Genomic DNA, 21,578 nt, shown 5'->3' on the forward strand with positions numbered 1-21,578 from the left:
TTAGCACCATCGTTAGGATACGTGAGCAAATAGCTATGTCTTCTCTTACTCAAGATACTAAGTGCTTGTTACTCTTTCCTGGAATAATCAGTTATCTGTTGTTTGGCAGGATTGATGAAAAAAACTGTGTTTACTACATCACTTGGGACACACGTGCAGCTTGTGCCGTGAAGCCACAGGAGGTGGAGGTAGTGAATGGAACAGTTATTAATCCTACAACTGGGAAAAACTTTTCTCTAGGGGATGTTTATTACAAGTAAGTTAAAGACCCAAACCAAAATAATAAAATAAAAATATAGTTCTGTAGAACTCTACTGCAAGAAAAGAGCTTGGTATGAATGTTCCAATTTGCCTTAACAATTCCTAGCTGTTAAGTGGGAATTTGCTGACAGCCTTGTAACAATGGCTGACTTAAAGCTCTGGTTGCTACTGCAGCTTACAGCTGGGCTTAAAACTTTGAGCATGTCCTGGGGTATTCAAGACTAATCTAAAGGCTGCACATACACCATCTTGATGTTAGAATGCGTTATTGTGGGTTATTGCTCTTTTCCATAATGTGTAGACACTGGATCATTATCAGAGATCCTGATTTTTATCTACAGTACTCCTTGACTCTTTTCAAATTACCTTTCTTCCTGCTCAGCAGATCCATATGCAAGCAAGAACCCATGCTTTAGTAACCTTAGAAGCAAAGGAGTACAGCTCTGGAGGAATGTTCAAGCATGACTGAACTCTGGACAGGCAGGGAAAGACCAGCAGTTACACTGTTTGTACTAGCATGGCATATGATTCTGCTCCAGAAACTCTTATAAATAACTGTATTTAACATCAATTCTAGTGTTATGGAAGGAAACCTGTCCATAGTAGTGTTATGGGAAGAATAAACTCTGCCTGCAGGGCACAATTCAGTAGTGTGCATTGAAGAGCGCAGAATTGGTGTAACTGAGCAAATGCATTTTGAATAGACCTGCTGCGCATGCATGTTTCTCTGCTTATAACGTTATCAGGTAAAATCAAACAGGCCTGGATGAGGGAGTAGAGGAGGTCAGGATGAAATGAGAAACTTTGTGTAATGTGGGATTAAAGTCAAGTCACATTTGATCAAGCTCAGTCTTCAAGCAGGTGGCTAGAACAAATAAATAACTGAGTCTCAGAGCATTTTTAGTCTTGCCAGCAGCACGGAGGGATATGATTGTAAGTAGTAGTTGGGTAGCACTTGGATACATCTAGTTGCCCACCTGGCGAAAGCTTGTTAATTCATGAAAGCTAAGCCAGGCTATTTATCATAGCTACAGAACACTCAATATGGATTTTATGGTCAGTATGCTAGCTTGCGTGAGAGCTGCTGAATCATACTTTGTATTCAGTTTGTCTTACTCCTTTAGAGGTGTTTAAGTGCTCGTGCACCCATTGAGGACAGTATAACTAGAAGAGTTTGGTTTTGATGTGTTCTTAGAAGGCTTTATGCTAAATATAATACTTGGTTGTAATACTCAAGGAGGAAGCTTCTGTCCTGTGTCTCTTCTGGCTGATGAGTCTATCACTCCAACTTGATCTGAAATCTGCTTGACGCAACAGGTACTGCTGTTGCCAGTCTTAAGTCTTGGAAATTACCTAAGTCTGAGTTTAGACTTAGCATAGATATGCCCTCTGTCTCCTCAGGTTGTACACAGCTTCTGGTGACATACGGACAAATGGAGATAAATATCTATATGAAATTCAGCTTTCTGGTATAACAAACTCAAGTTTCCCAGAGTGCTCTGAAGCTAACATCTGTCAGGTTAAAACTAATGAGCGTCGCTTTCGGAGAATTGGATTTGCCAAAAAAGCTAAATATTACGTTCAGGGTAAGTACTTGCTCAGTAGATGTAATTGCTTGATCTTCCATTTGAGTTGTTCTATTAAAAAACAGTTCTTGTTTCATGACATCTATGCTAAACCATTTCTGTAAAGTTGTCTGGAGTCTCTCTTCCAAGTCTTAAACTAAAAGAAGGTAAATTTAAATTAGGTATTTGGAAGAAATTCTTTGTCATGAGGGTGGTGAGGCACTGGAACAGGTTGCCTGGAGAAGCTGTGGATGCCCCGTTCCTGGAGGTGCTCAAGGCCGGGTTGGGTGCTGCTTTGAGCAACCTGTTCTAGTGGGAGATGTCGCTGCCTGTGGCAGGGGTGTTGGAATTAGGTATTCTTTAAGGTTCCTTCCAACCATTGTATGATTTTTATAATTCAGGCTGCTTCTTTCTATTATGTGAGCCCAGTTATGAATGTGGCCTTAGCAGTAGATTTTGGGCTTGACACTTGTTGAAAGATTTCAGTAAAAATAATGTAAGATGAGACTAGGTTTCCTGTTTTCCTCTGTGCTTGTGGTGTTCCAGCTAGCTGCTTTTCCCTGTAAAGAGTTTAACCCACTGTTCCGCAGCAACTGGGTGGAATGAGCTATATGAAGGTATAAGCTCACCTGCAGGTGCTGCAAAATGTAAGCTTTTACTGCAGAACAAATACATGTGATAACGTAGATGCAAACACACAACTTTTTAGGGTGTAGTTCTCTTGGCTGTTTTCAAGGAAGTGCTAAATAAGGTTTTCTTCTTCTTCTAGATGATGACTTGGATGTCATATTTTCATCAGACTCCAGATGTGGTAAAGATAAATCAAAGTTTGTCTCCTCAACAATTTTCTTCCACTGCAGTTCACATGTAAAGGAGGGCATCCCTGAATTTCTCCATGAAACAGCAGATTGTCAGTACTTATTTACCTGGTACACATCTGCTGTGTGTCCACTAATGTGAGTAGTTAACTGTTTTCTTAAAGTAACTCTTCTCAGCTAAAGGCTTTTTGTCTTTACTTGACGGAGTAATGGGGTGGGAGGTTGGGGACAAGCTTAAAAAAGTAGACTTAAGAGTAAATGGAATTAGTGTCCATGTGTGTAATGTTTGGTACATGGCAAGCATTTATTTAGCAGTCAAATTGATCTGGATCTAAAAGTGATATGGATCTAAAAGCTTCCTGTTTGCAGTGGAAATAATGGAGAGATATGGTAAGATTTAATACCGTTCTTCCTGTTAAGTAAAACTTAGTGTAGCTGAGAACATGCTGTTTCACATTACTGAGAGGAGTAAGGAGTATTTGGATTTTTGTCTTCCTTGCCTTATTGCCTGGAAAAAATTAAAAAACAGAGCAAAAACTGGCTTATGTCTCTGTCTGCCCACTTCTTCAGGCTAGAGTGAAAAAATCATTATAGGTCATAGAAATAACAAGGTATTTCTGCAGTGAATTGATCTCTTTATTCTACAGAATTGAACTCTCTATTTTATGGAACGGAGTAATGAGGTGACAGGCAGTGGTTTAAAAGCAAAATGATGCATCTCAGTGCTTACCTGCATTCTTGACGCTGTGGGCAGCCTTGCTGCAAAGAATGAACTAATTCTAGGACTGTAATCTTCTAGGTGTTAGCTTAAAAGCACAGGGAAACTGTTCATTCTGGTTTAAGCAGGGGATTTTCTGTTAGTCTGCGTAGAGCCACTGTCAGATGGAAGGCAAATAATTGCTGTAGCTTCTACAGCTTGCTCAGGTGCAGGTTTAATTATTCGACTGGATAGCTGCTGCTGTCTTAAGATCTGGTGTCTAATCACACACTTTAGTAATTGCACACTTTAGTCTTGACTGTTTCAGTTTTATGCACTGCTTAAAAGCACACCACGACGTAGGCACAGTATCTATCTTTGTTTTTTCAGTGACTTATTTAGAATAAACCCCCCTAAATTCTGTTCTTTATAAATTCTGACAGGCTGGTATAGTATTTTTAATTTAAATCTGTTCCCAATCTAGTTTGATGCAGTTTGTCAGTAGATCTTAGTCTTCCTTTTCTTCCCAATTTGTTATTAGATCAACCAGTGTTCCAGGAAGCCGTGAGGGCCAATCTGATCAGGAAGCCCAAGTACATAAAGGTCTTTCAAGGAGAAGTCAGGCAGTTGGTGCTGTGCTGAGTGTCCTTCTGGTTGTTCTCACTGCATGCCTGATAATCTTGCTGTTCTACAAAAAAGAAAGAAGGTAAGAAATGATTGGGAGGCTTTGAAAAATTTTGGTAGGACAATTTGGCTTCCTCAGTGAAGGGGAAGTGGTGAACTTCAGAGACTGAAGTTTTGTTTTCCAGCTGGCAGCATCAAGTGTCAAGCAACAGTTTTCCAAACTCTCCGTTATTGTTTGAAGGCCCACGTAAAGAGGGACGGACTGCACAATTGGTTTGGGCTAGTCTCTGTTGTGAGCAACTACTAACTGAGGATAAACCCACGTGACAATATTGTTAGTATTTGTCCTTTTCCTTTCATGGTGTCAAGCTGGAACCATAGCAAAGAACAAACACAAGTCATGCTGCTTCTCTGCTTTCCAGACAAGGTTGCTTTTTTCCCTTAAGACTAAAACACCTCTGGTCTGTATTCACCTTGAAGCTGTGGTAAAGGGGGAAGATGTAATATTCAGTCCATGATGCTGTAGTAATTAGAATGGTTTAGGGTCAATTGTTGCTACGTGACAGCTTACAGCTTGCTTGGTAAAATGCTTTGATAGAAATCCACCGAAATGTGAGGGCTATTGAGGGGAATATAGTCTTCCTAATGCAGTGTTCTTCCTTTTCTTTAGGGAGACTGTAGTAAACAAGATAACAAACTGCTGCAGAAGAACATCAGGTGTTTCCTACAAATACACAAAGGTAATACAGTAGCAAAACCAAAGGTTTTGTTTCTTGTCAAATTTTAATGTGAAGCTCTTCTAATGGATAGATAAAAACCTTTAATTTCCAGTTCCTTCAGCGAATGGAAATGAATGCGTGTGGCTTCAGGAAAGCTACGTAGCTAATTGTCTACATTTATATTGTAAGATGGGAACCTTTCCCATTTTAGAACAGAGTTGAGGAAATGAACAGTCAAATAATACAAAAACAATAGCCAAATAACAAATCTGCCAGAAGAGTACACCTCAGACACTGTAAGGCAATAGTAATACTGCAAGTGTGTGCTGTTAACTATCTCAGTCTAAATTAAACCCAAGGATGTGTGGAGTGGGTCTGACAACTGGGGAGATCAATGTATGTAGAAGAGTCTGGAGTGCTATAGAAACCTCTTGCGTTTTTTTTCTTGTAGATAAACAGTGAAGAAGAAGCTAATGAGAATGAAACAGAGTGGCTTATGGAGGAAATTGCAGCACCAAATCAAAGAACAGCAAAAGGAGTGCAGGAGAACGGTCACGTTACTACCAAGTCTGTTACATCTGAAGCCTTTACATCTCTCCATGTGGATGACTTGGACAGTGAGGATGAAGTGTTAACCATTCCAGATGTAAAGATTCAGACAGGAAGAGGACTAGACAAAAGCAAGCACCCACAAAAGAAGCCGCCGAGCCTTGGCAGTGATGACAAAGCTTACTTGCTGAATGGGGGAAGGGAAAGGAAAACAAAAGCCAAGTCAGGTCAACAGCAGGCACAGAACTCTACAAATACAGCATCATTTCATGATGATAGTGATGAGGACTTGTTGAATGTTTAATTCCTCTTGTGCCTAATCAAATATATATAGAGAGATTATATATAAAATGGGACAACACTTCCAACCAAATATGAGGACTTCAGCCTGAAAGATTTTTCTGAATTTTGCCTTTAACAAGAAACCATTGAAAAGGGAAGAAGAGAAAGATGTCTTGGTTGTTTACAATGATCTGTTCAGTAATGACTGGATTTCTAGCATCCAGTTAGCTGAGTTATGTTGACTCTCTCTAGCCAGGACAACTTTTTTAAGCCTCAGCATAGACGTTAAATGCTTGCTTAAAAAGGAACCTTTCAAAGGACAAGATTAGAGCTGAATTAAGCCCCTGGCTCCTGAGATTCAAGTTATGACTACTAGCATTTTAACTCCTTGTATTTATTGATCCTCACTACTCAGGTTTGCTTATAGCAACGTGTTCTTCCTGCCGGCAGGGTATTATTCTATGGGTTTGCCCTTCTATGGGTTCATCCATTGTAAGACAAGGAAAAATATAACTTTTCTGTGTTGGGATGATTTGATGTAAATTTTAGAACTGGTCTAATTTATCCTGTAAATTTGAATATCCATTCTAATTTAAACAGATCATTGGTTCAAAGGTATTGACTGAAAGGTACAATTCTGTATAGCTTTAGCCTGGAATGGTTGCTGTTCTTTGCATGATATTTTCTTGGTACTGGTCATATGACTGACTTCATCAGTATTTGCCAGAGCAGCTGACGAGCATCCAAAGATTTTTTTTTCCTAGATCATGGCTGGACTAGACTGACTACACAGAACAAGATTTTTCAAGGTCAGAGGCAGAATTCTTAGAATACAGCTTGCACTGCCCAGTTTATCATCACCCAAAAAGCCCAACAACCAGAGGAGCCCTGGTCTGCATGATACCTCTCTGGCATTCATTACAAGAAAAGAATTGGGCTAGTCTTTTCTGATAGTGTAAGAGCTAGATCTTAGGCCGAGGTCCTGGCCGTGGTCATTGATTTGCAGTGTTGCTGGCAATTAATGGAAGTCAAATTTCATCTAGCAGTTTTGCCTTTTCCAGGTGTTTAACATGGGCAATGATAAGGTTTCAAAGAATTTTACAAATACATGTGTTGGTCTGAATTTTTTTGAAACTCTTCATTGTTCATTTTGGCTGGCTTATTCAGTTTCAGCAATGGTTTCTTTTTATAAAAACTCCATTTTGAATCAAAATAGTGTAATATGAAGTATTCAGCAATTTCAATAAAAGATATGACGTGGGTATTCCAAATCCCCACATCTCAAGTCTGGAATCTTTCTTATGCTGGGCTAATACTGGTCATCAGCTTGGTGATATCCTTTTCTGTTGTTTGTCATAGCTAATAATCACATCACTCAAAATGTTTGATCATAAAGATCAGTGTGTGTGTATATATATATATATAGGTACTCCCCAGTACCGTTTTTCTTAGACACAAAATTATTTTTCTTCTTGCATTGTTCCCGGTGAAGTCTCAAAACAGTTTGGCTAAAGCTGCATCTCATCATTGTTAAAACAAAAGCAGCCTTTTTCATAGTTGGCATTAGTATACTCTGGGGGAATAAGGCTTCCCAAAGTGTATTTTTTAATACTGCCAATTACTGTTGGAAGAGTTCCCTGAATGGATATTGACTAATATTGCTTCCCTTCCCCAAGTCTTTAAGGCTTGCATTTTACAGTTGTTCAGTCTGTAAACTGCTGCATGAAATGACTCGGTATATGACAACCAAATGGTTGCTTCATGTTTACTGTGCATAATAAAACCTATGTAGAACAGGTACTGCTTGATAAGCATCCCCAGGTAGTGTATCAATGATGTTTTCTAATAACACGTAGCTGACAGCAATAACTGTTTAGTCTTGAGGCTGTTGCCCACTTTTTATCTAAGCATTTGTAAGTAAACTAAATCTCATGTTCATTGCTGTATGCATGACTAGCTTCCCCGAGCTATTTTTCCAGCAAAATATGCTTTTCATTCATAAAGAGGAAAGTGTACTCCTCTGGTCCTGCCATTTTCATAACATACAAGTCTAAGGCAGTGATGACTCTGGGTTAGATGCTGAACTCTGCTGGTCGACAGCAATACTCCCTAAGGGGAGCATCTCCCCTGCTGGCGCAGGGCTCTGTGTTACTGTGACTCTGCTTACACGTCAAGTGCTGCTTGACTCCTGACTGCACTGTGAAGGAAGAGAGATCAGAAAGGGGGAAAGATACCAGTCTGGATCTATTTTTTTTTTTAATGTGGAACAAGTGCACATCACTACCAACTGTAAACAGAGCTGCTAGGAAAGAAGCAGTGTGAGATTTTCTGGGCTGTCTCTTTTAAGGAAGGGTCTAATAGCGTTCAACTACACCCACTTTCCAGGCAGGCTTCAATTTGTTTCCTTGGCCTCACTGACTGCCCCTGTGAGCATGACTACCTCCTGCTGTGAGCATGGTGGGTGCTGCACACTTGTCCCAGCTCTGGCTCCACACTGAAGCACCGCAGCTGGGGGGGTGAAAGTCCACTGTGGGCTGGTGGCCGCGGGGTGCTGGGCTTGGGGTAGTGCTGCTTTAGGTCACTGCAGGAGTGGAGGTCTTGTTCCTTGCTTCAGTGGTTCTGCCTGGCAAGAGGAGGTGTGCAGGGAGTGCTGCGCCACAGAGCTGTCCTCACAGCTGCCTAGGCCATAGTTTTTCTGGTGGTCTGTGGGTGGCTTCTGTGGGCTTGCTGGGCTGGGGAGGAACTGGTTCTCTTTCTACCCCTCTGCCAGAACAGCTGCCTACACTTGCTTTTTTCGCAGTATTAGGAGGAAATCTTCAATGAAGACTGAAACAACTAGTAATGGCTAATTTAAAACTAAAAAAAAAAACAACAAAAAACACAACAAATCAACACAATGTAACAGTCAGAGTATTGTATTTATTTAGCTGTTTTGGGGGAGAAAAACATGGTCTGATTAGGGGTTAAATGCAAATTCTGCCTGGGTGAATTAAGGTCTGATTTCAAATGAAACCTTAAAAAATAAAGCTTGCAACATGTCGTTTAATAATTTATGGAGTTAGTCTTGACTTTTGGTCAAATGTTTTCGTTACTTAAATAGCTTTGCTGCCAACTGAATATCAGTGCTGCAGAGAGGACAGATGAAGTTTTGAGGTGGTTTTGATGCCAAAATGCCAACATTTGATGATATTTTGGAGCAGATCGGTGAATTTAACAGGTTCCAAAAGCAAACCTTTTTCGTCCTGTCTTTGCTTTCCGCTACCTTCACTCCCATTTACGTGGGTGTCGTCTTCTTCGGGTTCACCCCCGAGCACCGCTGCTTCAGCCCTGGCGTGGCGGAGCTGAGCCGGCGCTGCGGCTGGAGCCTGGCGGAGCAGCTGAACCACACCGTGCCCGAGTGGGGCGGCCACGGGGCCGCTTTCGGCAGCCGCTGCAGGAGGTACGACGTGGACTGGAACGCGACGGGCCTCAGCTGCACCGACCCCCTGGGCAGCCTCGCAGGCAACCGGAGCTCCGTCCCCCTCAGCCCATGCCAGGACGGGTGGCTCTACGACTACCCAGGGACCTCGCTTGTCACCGAGGTAAAAACCTATGTCCCTCTTACCTTGTGTTATTAAGGATTCTGTTACGGTGTGGGAGATGGTTGATGTAGCCTATGTTGTATTAAATTGCAATTACCTGTAAGAGGGGATCGTCACCATCTGTGAACTTATTCTGAATGCTTTGCAAATAGTTTTCGCTCTGTCCTTGCTGTGAAGTGTTGCCTTGGTCTGCTCAGGAGGTTTATATCTCCAGCTGTGGAGCAAATAAATCCCTAGGTAAAGTCCAGTCTGGAATGAAACTCCCATTGCATGAGAAGTCCTATTGGTGGAAGTGTGTAAACAGTGTGTTAGAAATCAAGAACCTGTAATGCTCCAAACAAAACCGGCTGTCTGGGCTGGTGCCTTTCAGAAACCACACATGCTTTCTGCGATATCCGCACAGATTTGAAGGTTTTGACTTCCTTCGTTTAAAACAAACAAATCTTAGTTTGTTTCAAATATGATTAAATGATTGACTGGGTGGGGAAAAGTAACTGCCTCCCACAAGTAAACAGTTTAATTCTGGAATAAACCACAGAAAAGCTAATGGCTGTTTTGTGTTCTCAGAACAAATGTGAAAATGGTATTTAAGCTGTTTAGAGTGCTTTAGGTTTTTAGGCGCTTTAACCTATTAAAAAATAAAAATAAAAATCTGGGATGGCGAACTTGATTTCATCTTAGGGAAAAAAAATGACTTCTGCTATCTAAATTTGTTGGAACTTTCTAACAAACGTAAGAGCAGGTAAATTATGTGTTCTAGTAAATGCCGTATTTGTAGCCCTTAACGGAGGGTGTAATGTAGGGATATTTCTTTCCACAAAGTATGGACTGCACGACATTAAGGTGTGGAGATAAGCAACCAAATCTTTTCAGATGGATTCTGTTGTGGAAAGTCCTGATCAGCCTCCAAAGCAGCACCTCAATATCTTCACAGCAAAAGGTTTGAGCAAAGTCTCTGCTCCAGATGGCCTCTGTCATCTTTTGAGACTGTCCGACACCGAAGAACTTGCAGCCTGACTGGATTTGTACAGTCGTGCTCAGTGAAAGTTGTCTTCCTTTTTCTTCCGAAGGTGGTGCAGGGCCAGGCCCTTGGGTCACTTCCTTCACAGGATAGCTGGCAGATGTCGCACGCCTCTGGGTTCATTTTGGCAATGTATCTTGTTTCTGTCTGAGAGCTTCCTTTAAGGCTATCAGCCCGTGTTCTCCCTTGCCTGGCAGCTAAGCAAGGAAGAAGAAAGCACGGAGCAAACCATGTTACTTTCCTCAAAGGAAAAAATAAAATAAAATACCCCCACATGGAAGAATATCCTCACAGGCACCCTCACAGAGTATCAGGAAGAAGTACATATTGATTGAAAATGCATCCTGTTAAATAAACCCAGCTACCGGTAGGCTGGGAAGGTTAGATGGTGAATATTCATGGCTAACCATGTGGTAAAGCTTGTCCCTGGATGCAGAATGCCTGATCTCTAGACATGTTAGCCTGTAGGGGGGTTTAGGTGAGCAAAAGGCCAGAGCATAACGAGAATGCCGTGGCCTTGGGGACGGATGTGGTGTACATCATCCCATGTTCCTCTGGAGCAGTGCTGCTGGTGCTCCACGGGAAGTGGGACAAGGCAGGCTTCTGCAGGCACCTACAATACTTTTTGTGAAGCCTTCCCCCTTAGTGCTCACCCAGGGGCTGCTATGCCACATAAGGGTATGAGGCAACTGGAACTGCTTGTAAGTGTTAACCATCAGCCCCTAAAAATCTGTTTAAAATGCCCAGAGTGATCAACAAATCCATGCTGATTTGTTTAACTTGATATTTGATCAACTTGGCAATAACTTAGTTACATTCTTTTCAGTATTGAGAGATGAACCATGACTAGGTAAATACCAGGGAATTGCCCAAGGGCTTGATCTTGTTTTCAGTGTTGAAACTTAAGTCAGTAGGGTTCCTGGGTGCTGATGAAATCAGCATCAATCCAGAAACAAGTTTAAATCTTTAAATGAAGCAAAGGAGACTTGTGAATGTGAGCAACCTCCTGATTTCACTGTCTTGCTTCTAACTGTAGTCGTTCTTTCAGTTTAACCTGGTGTGCGAGGACTCCTGGAAGTTAGACCTCTTTCAGTCATCTGTGAACGCTGGCTTTTTTATTGGCTCCATAAACATTGGCTACATAGCAGACAGGTATGTGCGGGACAGCAGCAAAACCCTCTGGCCTCCCTTATCAGGGTTCAGCAGCTAACCTTAGGTAAAGGCAGAAAAAGGTTGTGCAACTGGTATCACCTGTTGTTCTCTTCTCAAAGTAAGGTCGACCACTGGGTGTTGAGTCACGTTATCAGAAGCAAGTACTTTGTCTTAGGCGAACAAATCGTCCCTGGTAGTTCGCACAGATCTCTCCTGCTCTGTGAGTCCTGCAGAGTTTGCAAGCTCTTCCAGGATGGTGCCCCCAGACCTCCCTGCTGTGCCATATGGGAGTCCTGGGCATGTTAACAGAAGCCAGGAGATGCTGATTTGGAGCTATCGCTTCATCTGTCATCCTCAGTGGGGCTACAGCTTGGAAACATCGTGCTTCCATTTGAGAGACTTTGATATAGTAGACACAGAGGTCGCCAGATGGGTACAGCTGGTTTGGAAATCCCTGGGTTCTGGCATCTTTAACAGCCCCTTCAGAACCAGCAGAGTTGTCCTTGTCCAGGCAGCTGGGGTTAAGAAGCAAACGGTAATATTTGAAAATCCTTTTTTTCTCCCTTGTTCCCCTCCTGCCTGGAGACTCTTAGTAGAGGAGGATGTGTGTGTCTCCAGCTGTGAAATGCAGCCCACTCACAGCAAGGTCTGTACGCTCAATTTTTGGGATCAAGTTCCTGGCATATAAATCTGCTACCCTGGTGCATACAAATCAGAATCGTAAATCTGTGCTTATTTTTCACACTATTATATATAACAGACCAATAAACTGTTCTGAAATTCAGAGAAAACACCCACAACCCAAACATCTGTGAATATGGGACTGTTGCTGCTCTCATTTGGGAAACTTCTCTTCCTCTGAGAAGCCTGAAAGCTTTTGTGGAATTGCAGAACAATTGGCACAGTAACTTTTCAGGGAATCAAAAAGCAAATAAGTGAGTAATGGCCTAAAAATAAAAGTTGGTATGTGCCTAGCCGTTGCATAGCGAAGTGTTTGATCTTTTTTTTTTTTTCAAAAATGCACAAAGCTTGTATTTTATGTCTGTTCTCATGACTAGTGTTTTGCTGTATATGTAATATCTTCCAATCCAGGTTTGGCCGTAAATTTTGCCTCTTAAGTACATTTCTTGCAAATGTGGTCTGTGGCATCCTCCTGGTCTTTGTGCCCTCCTACCTGTGGATAGTGATTTTCCGCTTCTTGCAAGGGCTGGTCAGCAAGGGCTGCTGGACTGCGGGCTACATCCTAGGTGAGTTTGGACCTTCTCCAGGAGCTAGATGGGCTGCAAAAGATGAAGGAAAAAAAAAAAAAAAGAAAAAAGAAAAGCCTTTTAAAAAACACCTGTCATGGCTTTTTGAAATCATATATGCAAGCTGACATCACAGGTGTGATTTCCCTTTGTCTTCTTGCTATTCTTTAAAACAGTGTTGGTTCTCCCATACGACAGTAACCTTCAAAGACCAAGCGAGTGGTGGTACATGAAGGCTGTCACCTCCAGGTAGAGTTTTCCCCGTGGGTCAGCTCCCTGTTGCAGACCAGACCCTGCTTCCTGCGAGTGCTGGCTAGGGAAGAAGTTGGCCCCAGAGCTGCCAGCAGCCACCCCTCTGCAGCCCAGTCGCCCACAGGGTGAGGACAGAAGAGGACATTGAAGAAGTAGGCAGGAGGGTAGGGAAGTCTGGAGACGTTGTTATGACACAAAGAACATTAAAGGGCAAAAAGGCTTTACAGCCTAAAAATAACTGAAGAACAGCATGTACTTGCTGAGGAAAAGATGAGCTGTTTGGATATCTATGCACTTGGTTGAGTGAAGCCAAACCGGGGGATTTCAAAGCAATGGTCAGAGCCAAGCGGTGCTGGTGTTCCTCCCAGCACAGAATCACAGAATCATTAGGGTTGGAAGAGACCTTCAGGATCATCTGGTTCAACCATCGCCCTACTACCAATGTCACCCAATGCATGATGGAGCTGCCTGGAGCTTCTCTGTTGTGGAGTTCAGGCTCATGTCAAAATAAAACTACAAAACAAACAAAAATACATAAATCCACACCAAGCAATCACTGAAGCAGCAGATTAAATATTGTAAAAGCTGGCCAGTTGAGACTTATCTGGATTATCATGGCTAGTGACTCTACTAGCTATCTCCAAGTGATTCAGTTAACTGTAGCTAAAGTGTAAATGTCAACACCCAAAACATCTGTGAATTCTTTTAGCAGAGACGTTGTGCTAATGCAGTTATCTGGATGTTTGAAATAATAACATCTAGCCCACAGGCTGGACCATCCTCTGCCAAGATGTGGTTGTTTCTTCCCGTGTGTGTTCTAGATACTCACCTGTCATCTTAAATACTTTCCTGGCACAAATAAAACCTTCATCACCTCTGGGGAACTTCACGCCATTTTAGAGCGTAAAATCCCTTTCAGGATGACTACGTGCCCCATCTTGATATTTTCTCCCTCAATTACACCTTGTTGCTTCTGGTTTCTCCTTGAAATTCTCTCATGAGAGAAGGCATGTAGAATCAACCCCAAAGCCCATTTGAACTTGTCTCCCCTCCCTAAAGGAGCCTCATTCTGAGTGCCCACAGAAGGGTACAAGGGCAGAGCAGCCTCCTTGTCATGCTCTCCTGGGATATTTGATATTTGTCTACCCTGCAGTTGCTTATGGCTCAGTTTTACAGAGCCTGAGGAATTGTTCTTGTCTCTGCTCATCATTTGGCCAAGCAGAATTAGCTAATCCATCATCCCCAAACCAAGGGCTTCCTTGAGTTGCCGAATAACTGCTTTGTTCTTTCTCTAATTTGTTTGCTTTCTTGAAATGACATGACTGGATGCAAAAATGAGTATGTTTATGCCTGTCTGCTGGAATAATTACTCTTAGCTCTGCATTAGCAAGACTCAACCTACCTGGTGACGTGTGGTTGCAAAGCACAGAAGGGCGATGAAGCCATCCTGATGGGGAAGCTCTATGCCATCCTGTGCACAAACATTTGTGTGCTTGGAGGCTGAAAAGGTGCACTTGGGAAACAAAACATTCTGCTTCATTATTGGGTTTGGAGGCATTATGCAGGTTAGCCCCGGCTTTTGCAACAAAATCCCTCTGTACGTTTTGAGGACTGTGTGAGTTATTCAGAGATTTCCATGCCAGAGGACAATACTTGGATGCCTCAGGTCAGCGTGAGCGTAGGAGCAGTGTTTTCTGGTAGTCTGGCAGCAAAGCAAACCTTCCTCTGCAAGCACTGGGGTATTTTTATCCTGAGGTTTCATGCCAGGAAGCCCAGGATTAACAAGAGGCCTTCTTCAGGGTGTCTTCAAGGTCTTGGAGAAGCTTTTGTTTTCTGTGGACGCTGCTGAGCAAGCCACCCCTGCTCTGCGTGGTGGCAGAGCTGTCAGTCCCTGTCTGTTTTCAGTGACCGAAGTCGTCGGGCCGCAGTACAGGAGGACGGTGGGGATTCTCTACCAGACGGCCTTCTCCGTTGGGCTCCTGGTGTTCGACGCCATTGCTTATGCGATCCCTCACTGGCGGTGGCTGCAGCTCACGGTCACCCTGCCCAGCTGCTTCTTCCTGCTCCTCCACTGGTAAGACTGCTTTCCGTGCGCCTCTGCCCACGACCCAAAAAGCAGATTCTCTCAGCTCCCAGGAATTGGTATCGAGTGAGATTTGGCACTGCTTTTTGGATGTGTGTGTCTCCTAATGCAAAGAGGAGGCACACGGCAACAAGGGGTGGGAAATAGGACCCCTCAGCAACTGCCGCTTCGTTGCGTCTTACCCTGTGTGCTACACCTGGTTTCTGTTTAAAAAGAAAGGGCAATGTGAAATGCACTGGAGGAGAATGGCCTGGTATGATAAACTTTCCGTAAAGGAAAAGAAATGCCTTGACAATTAAGTAGATCCTATACTGAAAATATGGTAATAAAGATCCTATACTGAAAGAAGTTGTTGAATGCCTACATATTTGTAACATGTTATTTGCATTTTTTTTTTTTTAAGAAAAAACAGTTTTTGTGGTCCAACCGAAGGAAGGAACATGGGTCCATCTTTATTTTGGATCTCTCCTAACTTTTGAGTAATATTTTTCAGTTTTTGAGTATTTTGGTTATAGGTTGTCAGGGTTGAGTTATTAGGCTTAGTAGGAAAAGACTTGTTGTTTTCCTATTCCTGTTTTTTTTTTTTTTGGAGTGTGTTTTAGCTTGCTCATTTTTACTTATCATGTGATGGCACAGCTGGACCATGGCCCCCTAGAAGGTGCCAGTTTGCTGTCAACAGGCTGAATAAAATTTTGGCACTACTCTCACTTAAAGCCCTGTCCCAATTTCTCTTTAGTAACCACATCTCTGATCAAAGACACGGCGACAACTGCTCCTCTTCCTATTTCAACAGTGGGATATACTGTTTTTCCTGGCTGGGAGGAAACCAACTCTATCTAATCAACCAAAATATTTTCCCCACAGTCTCCATTTGTGAGAATGCTATGGGTACCTTTATGTTTTGGTGTAATAGCATCCACTCACTTACATTGTAGGTTCCTCCCGGAGTCTCCCAGGTGGCTGATATCTCAAGGAAAAAATGACGAAGCTAAGAAAATTGTCAACGATATAGCTAAAAAAAATCGGAAAAAGATCCCTTCCCATTTTGAGGTAAGTTCAGGGAATGCTTATGCATGTAAGCAAGCACCATGATGGTCCCTTCCATCTGTTCCTTCCAGTAGAAGTTCATTGTACTTTGAATATTGGAAAACCTGGCCCTGCAGTGAGGGAGGTGGTAAGTTCTATTACACTAATGGTGGAAGTGAGATGGCACAACTGTCTTAACACTGATTAAGCAGGAAACTGAGTTTTTCTGTGGAAATAAGATGGAAAATGTTTGAAAGCATGGACCCATAGAAAACCTTGGGGGGAGGCTGAGGGAGCCCTGCCCAGACACGGCCTGCTGCATGGGAAGAGGGGACCAGCACACCCTCCTGGGACTGTTGCCTGCTGTGAATGGTTGTAGTGTCAGGACATGTCCCAGGCACTTTCCTAGGAGAGCAGGGAGCATTCAGCTCCTATGAACACCATGCTGGCTCTTCCGCAGGATACTAAATTTGAAGATGATGATGAGGGCGGAAAGCAGAGTCCTTCGCTAATTGACCTTGTCAGGACACCACAGATGAGAAAAAACACATTCATTTTAATGTACAACTGGTAAGAAGATAATGTTGGTGAGTTGTTTTTGAAGCTCTGGTTGAGAATGCTCCAGCAGGACGCAGGCTGCAGTCTTTCTGACTGACTAACAAAGCTGGAACACTCTCCTCTGCCTAGGTTCACAAGCTCCGTCCTCTACCAGGGGCTCATCATGCACATGGGACTAGCTGGTGGGAACATCTACTTGGATTTCCTCTATTCTGCTCTCGTTGAGTTCCCAGCTGCCTTCATCATCATCGTCACCATTGACCGTGTTGGGCGGCGTTACCCCTGGGCTGCAGCAAACATGGTGGCTGGGGCTGCCTGCCTTGTCACAGCACTGATCCCAGCGGGTAAGTCACCTGGGTGAGGCCATGTGGTGGCTTCCCATCCCAGCGTCGCCTCCTGGGGACAGCACCTGCCTCTCCCTCCCCTTCCATGTGTTCCAGCCCTGAAAGGCTGCAAAAAGTACGTCCACCACTGGGTGCTGCCTCCTCATTTTTAGTGGTGCTCCTCGCTCTGCAGAAGTGAAATGAGACAGTTTTGTAGCACTGCTAATAATAAATCTCAAAGCACCTGGGTCTCCTCTGCTGCTTTCAAAGCTTTCCTGTGCCACAGCTCATGCAGTGCTGACTTTCCATTTCCCGATTTACACAAGTGAAAGGAGGCCCCTTAAAAACATTGTGATATGGGATCAGAGGTCCAGCTAAAATAGCACTGATGTGTCAAGTGAATCCTAAATCACTTGGATAAGTTAAATGCATTGAATGAATTTTCTCTGCAGACATACATTGGCTAAAATTGATTGCTGCTTGCCTTGGGAGAATGGGAATCACAATGGCTTTTGAAATGGTTTGCTTTGTAAACACTGAACTATATCCAACATACATCAGGTAGGTGCATCCTTCTCCCAGTGGGCCATTTGGCCAGGGAATGTTGAAGCCAACGTGTATTTTGTGTTATGCTAAATGAAGTAATCCTCAAATGCTTCAGAACTGCACAGGTAGTGCTGATCATAAAGCAGGAGGGAGTACAAGTAAGGTACTTTAAAAGGTAAGCTGATGAAGAAAAAAAATGTGCTTCAAGGCAGGTGGAAACTCGTGTGGATAAAATAAAGGTAAAAGTGGGGACAAGCAGGTTGGATGGGGGATCTGAAGTCCCATGTAGTGCTTATATTTGTATCTCATTTGAATCAAAATAACATTGAAAGGGATCTGTCCAGAGTGGCTGTTGCTATGGAGAATGTACATTCACCCAAGCCCTTGACCTGAGGACTGGAATTTTCCTTGCTTGTAAGTGGGCTGCAGGGTGCATAGCTCAGATGTAGATATATCAACTGCAGGTAACTAAAGCTTAGATGCTAATTCTTCAAAGTTTCCTTTTTACCTGTGACCATAGAACATTGCACGCAGGGAAGATGTCTGTACTGAACAGATGATTTTTACATGTCCTTTTTTCACTGGAAACTGATTATATGAAGTTACACGACATATGAAAATCTTATTTCTCTATCGGTAATCAACATAACGGAAGATAAATTTTGAGATTTTATTAATGGCATGTAACAAACAGAAGCATCATTTGATACCTCTTGTACTAAGTCTCCCAAGAGATACTGAAGCAATGATTTTCTTTTTACTGTATCTGGAGACTCTCCTCGGATAATTTGGGCATGATTCTCTTTTATGTTTAACCTTGGGAATTTGCTCACACCTGCGTGAAAATGCAGGTATATTCTCCTGTTCCTATTTGCTATGCTTTTTATTCTTCAGATGTTTAGGTCTAAACAACTTTTGGATGTGCCCCCCAATAGAAAACTAGATACTTCAGATACTAAAAATTAATTTGCAAAGTATCTTGATGTTTAGTGGTTTGCAGAGCTGCATGCTCTGTGCAGAGGCAGTCGTGGTCTGTCCTCTTCCACCTGCAGTGCTTGCTAACCTGATCCCTTTGCTGTCGAACCAGGAATCTCGGGGTGATGGTCTGCTCTGCCTTGTGCGATGTTGGTGGAATCGTCGTCCCGTTTATTGTCTACAGACTGGTGGAAATCCGGCACGAGCTGCCTCTGGTGGTCTTCAGTAAGTGCTGCCTTACCTCCTTGCCACCTGCTCGTGGGGGGCAGCAGTGGGGTCCAGCTTGCAGAGGGAGGGAAAAGCAGCTGAGGCATTTTGCTCCAAGTTCAGCAGAAACACCTTCCCCATCCGTATGTGCTGCAACCTTTAGTTGGTAACAGCCTGGAACTTGTCTGTGCATTCGTGTCTCCTTTGCTCTCATTATTGTTCCTTGCATTTTAAGAGAACCTGGAGGTGAATACAGATTTGACAGATGGTGAAAAGCTGAGCAATGTTCTAACGTTTTAATGAGACTAAGTGGGGTTTTGTTTTGATGGGTTCAAATCTGACAAATTACTGCTCTTCTGTGAGGTGTATTTTCTCAGTCCTGGAGCCAAAAACTAGAACTTCCCATAATTCATTTTTTAATGGGGAGCAAACATGGCTGCTATGCTGCAGCTTTTCCATCAGTCTGTTAACTGTCTGTTCTCCATCTATTTGGAAGGAGATTGGTAAATAAATGCAAGATGAATGTTTGCAGACTATTGGCCTGAACTTTCAGGTCGAGGTCTGCAACACTTCTCTGAACCTTTGATCAGCATGCTATTTATAGAAAAATGTATTGAATGGCAGTATGCAGTTTTTAACTGATAGCACGTTTAGGAGGGTGCTTAGTAGGCTCAAAATAGAGACACCAAACGTGCAAAGTGGGTGAATGAAATTAGCAGTAGAGAAATGAAACACATCGAGCAGGAGCTGATGTTTATATATTTTCTAAATCTAGTGATGTGAATAGCATCAATTTTCTGGCTTACGCTCAGCCTAAAAAGGGTTCTTCCCTTTTTACAGCTGTCTGTCCAGTTTTCAGTGCCCTAGGTCAGTGCATAACTCACAACTGAACCTGGTTCATTACCATGTCTGCTTGGCTGCCAGGTCCTCCGAAGATGGCATGCTGGTCTTGTATATCATGCCTTGATGAGTACATCTTCTCTAAAGAACAATATAAAATGCTGTTTATTAGTCCTTTGTGCCAGGCAGCGGAAAGTGAGGTGAGTGCTAGAAATTAGTATATTCTAACAAGCTCTTTGTGCATCTTTGATTTGAAGCTGTTCTTGGTTTAATTGCGGGTGGATTGGTGTTGCTTCTGCCTGAAACTAAAGGAAGAGTTTTGCCTGAGACAGTTGAAGATGTTGAAAATTTTCACAGGTGAGTTATGGTGGTGAACTCTTGGCAACTTTCACTTGAAATTGTACAAGATCCCCAGCTAGAGCTCCTCGGGGAAGCACAGGGGTTACTTGGTTGCCTCCTATGCTTCCATGAAGTTGCTTGCTAATTCCCAGACTAAGACTAGACTGATTTTGGACTCTTTTGCCACTCTTCTCCACATCTGAAGAATAACTGCTTGTCTTCTCTGGGGAAGAGGCAGAGCAAATGAGGAATTTGAAGTCAGGTGCTTGCTGAAAGCATTAATTCCTGGTTAGCTGCTTATATCTTTCTGTTCTTGCAGGCAAAGTGCTCCAAAGGACAAAAAGATCTATCTCCACGTCCAGACATCAGAAGTAGCACGTGACTGAAGATGGTGCAACCTTCTGGGCAGTCTGCTTTAGGGCACTGGCATGGAAAAGCAAATTGGAATGAATACCCTTTTGTCTTGCCTCCTTTTCTTTTCTACATAGAATCACAGAACAACACAGGCTGTGTTCTCGAAGTGATCTTGAAAGATCATCAGGTCCCACCTTTCATGACAGAGGGGAGCCTAGATGAGATTATCTAGCACCCTGTCCAAGAGCAGCTTGAAAGCCTCCAGTGCTGGGGTTGCTCACTCATCCCTCCTTTTTTTTTGGACTGTCTATCCTTTGCTTACATTGTTTTCTGATCAGGTTGTCCGTATGACTGCATAGCTGCTTTACTCTCTGTATGCTACAATACTAATGTTTTAAGGCTGTTAAAATGTTCACACAAGATGTGTGGACTTAAACATGGGAGCAGATCTTAATTTGAGGATGGAGGGTTCCTTAAAGATCTTCGTGAGTCCCCCATGAAATCTGACTTTGTTTTGCCTTATACAGGGACAGCATAAGAGTTATGTTACCATTACCTCTGTCATGGCACTGAGGTGACTACAGATCTCACATAATCTTGTTACAACAGGCAACAACTTTGCACAGACCTTTTTTGTTATCCCATATGTGTTATGGTGTTCATGCACGCCCACATGACTGTACAGCTGCCCTGACTGGGGATTTTACTGGCTATCCCCAAGCTTACAAGGATGGGCATGGGCATGAAGAGGGTGCATGGAAGGAAGGCTATTGCCCTTGTGAAGAACTAGGAGTCTTTTCTCGTTACTCAGTGTAGCCACTACATTTTCTTGTCTTGTTAATATCTCCATAGGTTCTATACTTTTTGGTATGATGCTGTTTTCTTAAATCTTCATGTCATTATAAATGTGTGCACGCAGACATGTGGAACTTTATTAATAATATTCTGTTGAGTCCAGCTGGGGGTGTGGGGTGGGGAACAATACAGCTGTCAGGGAGACCAGGGCCTGACAGTGTCTTGCTCCACCTAATTTATTAGGGTTGGCCTCTGCCAGCACAGAGCTGTATCTCTGTTTGGAGTGAGTGGGGCTCAGGCTTAGGGCAGGGCTTCTGAGCTGGGATTTGGCCAGTGATCCTGTGCCACGGGGAGCATTAGGGGCAAAGTTAGATCTGCTAGGGCCTGTCCAGCACCTCTCACGATTTGCAGTTGCCCCAGAATTGGGGTCTGCCTGTTTCTGTGCCTCCTGTTCCTCTCTGCTGTCAGTGGCAGTAGTGTATCCCCTGCCCGTCTTTCCTGTTCATGTTCTGCCTTTTCTTTTCCATACCACTGAGCAACCCTAACAGTCCTGTGGCTGCAGAGGAGAAGGGGCATGAAGTACCGTGGCTCCCCTTTGCTGTTTGTCTTGCTGGTCCCTAGCACTGTTGGGAAAAACTGGAAGCCAGTGAGGATGTTGCATGTGTTGCACGAGATATTTCTGTCACTTAATGATCAGGGAGAGAGCCCCCAGCTGAGCAAAGTGTTGCTGGGCTCCCACGGGCAGTGTGCAGTTGCCCTGGGAT

General features: G+C 43.3%; 2 protein-coding genes across 2 annotated transcripts in view; both read left to right on the forward strand.

The window, feature by feature from the left end:
* IGF2R (insulin like growth factor 2 receptor) overlaps positions 1 to 6,798 on the forward strand; it is a 55,524-nt gene extending 48,726 nt beyond the window's left edge. The window contains exons 43-48 of the mRNA XM_083831608.1: positions 110 to 256; positions 1,663 to 1,847; positions 2,596 to 2,782; positions 3,883 to 4,047; positions 4,636 to 4,705; positions 5,136 to 6,798. Coding sequence (XP_083687734.1) covers positions 110 to 256; positions 1,663 to 1,847; positions 2,596 to 2,782; positions 3,883 to 4,047; positions 4,636 to 4,705; positions 5,136 to 5,537 — 1,156 coding nt within the window. The 3' untranslated portion in view covers positions 5,538 to 6,798. The remainder of the gene's footprint in view (positions 1 to 109; positions 257 to 1,662; positions 1,848 to 2,595; positions 2,783 to 3,882; positions 4,048 to 4,635; positions 4,706 to 5,135) is intronic.
* Positions 6,799 to 8,600: 1,802 nt separating this feature from the next.
* On the forward strand, positions 8,601 to 20,939 carry LOC310897721 (solute carrier family 22 member 2-like). Its single transcript, XM_083831611.1, has 11 exons — positions 8,601 to 9,096; positions 11,166 to 11,269; positions 12,362 to 12,516; positions 14,674 to 14,842; positions 15,787 to 15,901; positions 16,338 to 16,447; positions 16,565 to 16,779; positions 17,211 to 17,319; positions 18,392 to 18,504; positions 19,584 to 19,683; positions 19,985 to 20,939. Exons 1-11 carry the CDS (start codon positions 8,686 to 8,688, stop codon positions 20,049 to 20,051), a joined length of 1,668 nt encoding a protein of 555 aa, XP_083687737.1. The 5' UTR covers positions 8,601 to 8,685; the 3' UTR covers positions 20,052 to 20,939.
* Positions 20,940 to 21,578: the final 639 nt, after the last annotated feature.

Source organism: Anser anser (assembly GCF_964211835.1).
Source record: "Anser anser genome assembly, chromosome: 3".
NCBI lineage: Eukaryota > Metazoa > Chordata > Aves > Anseriformes > Anatidae > Anser > Anser anser.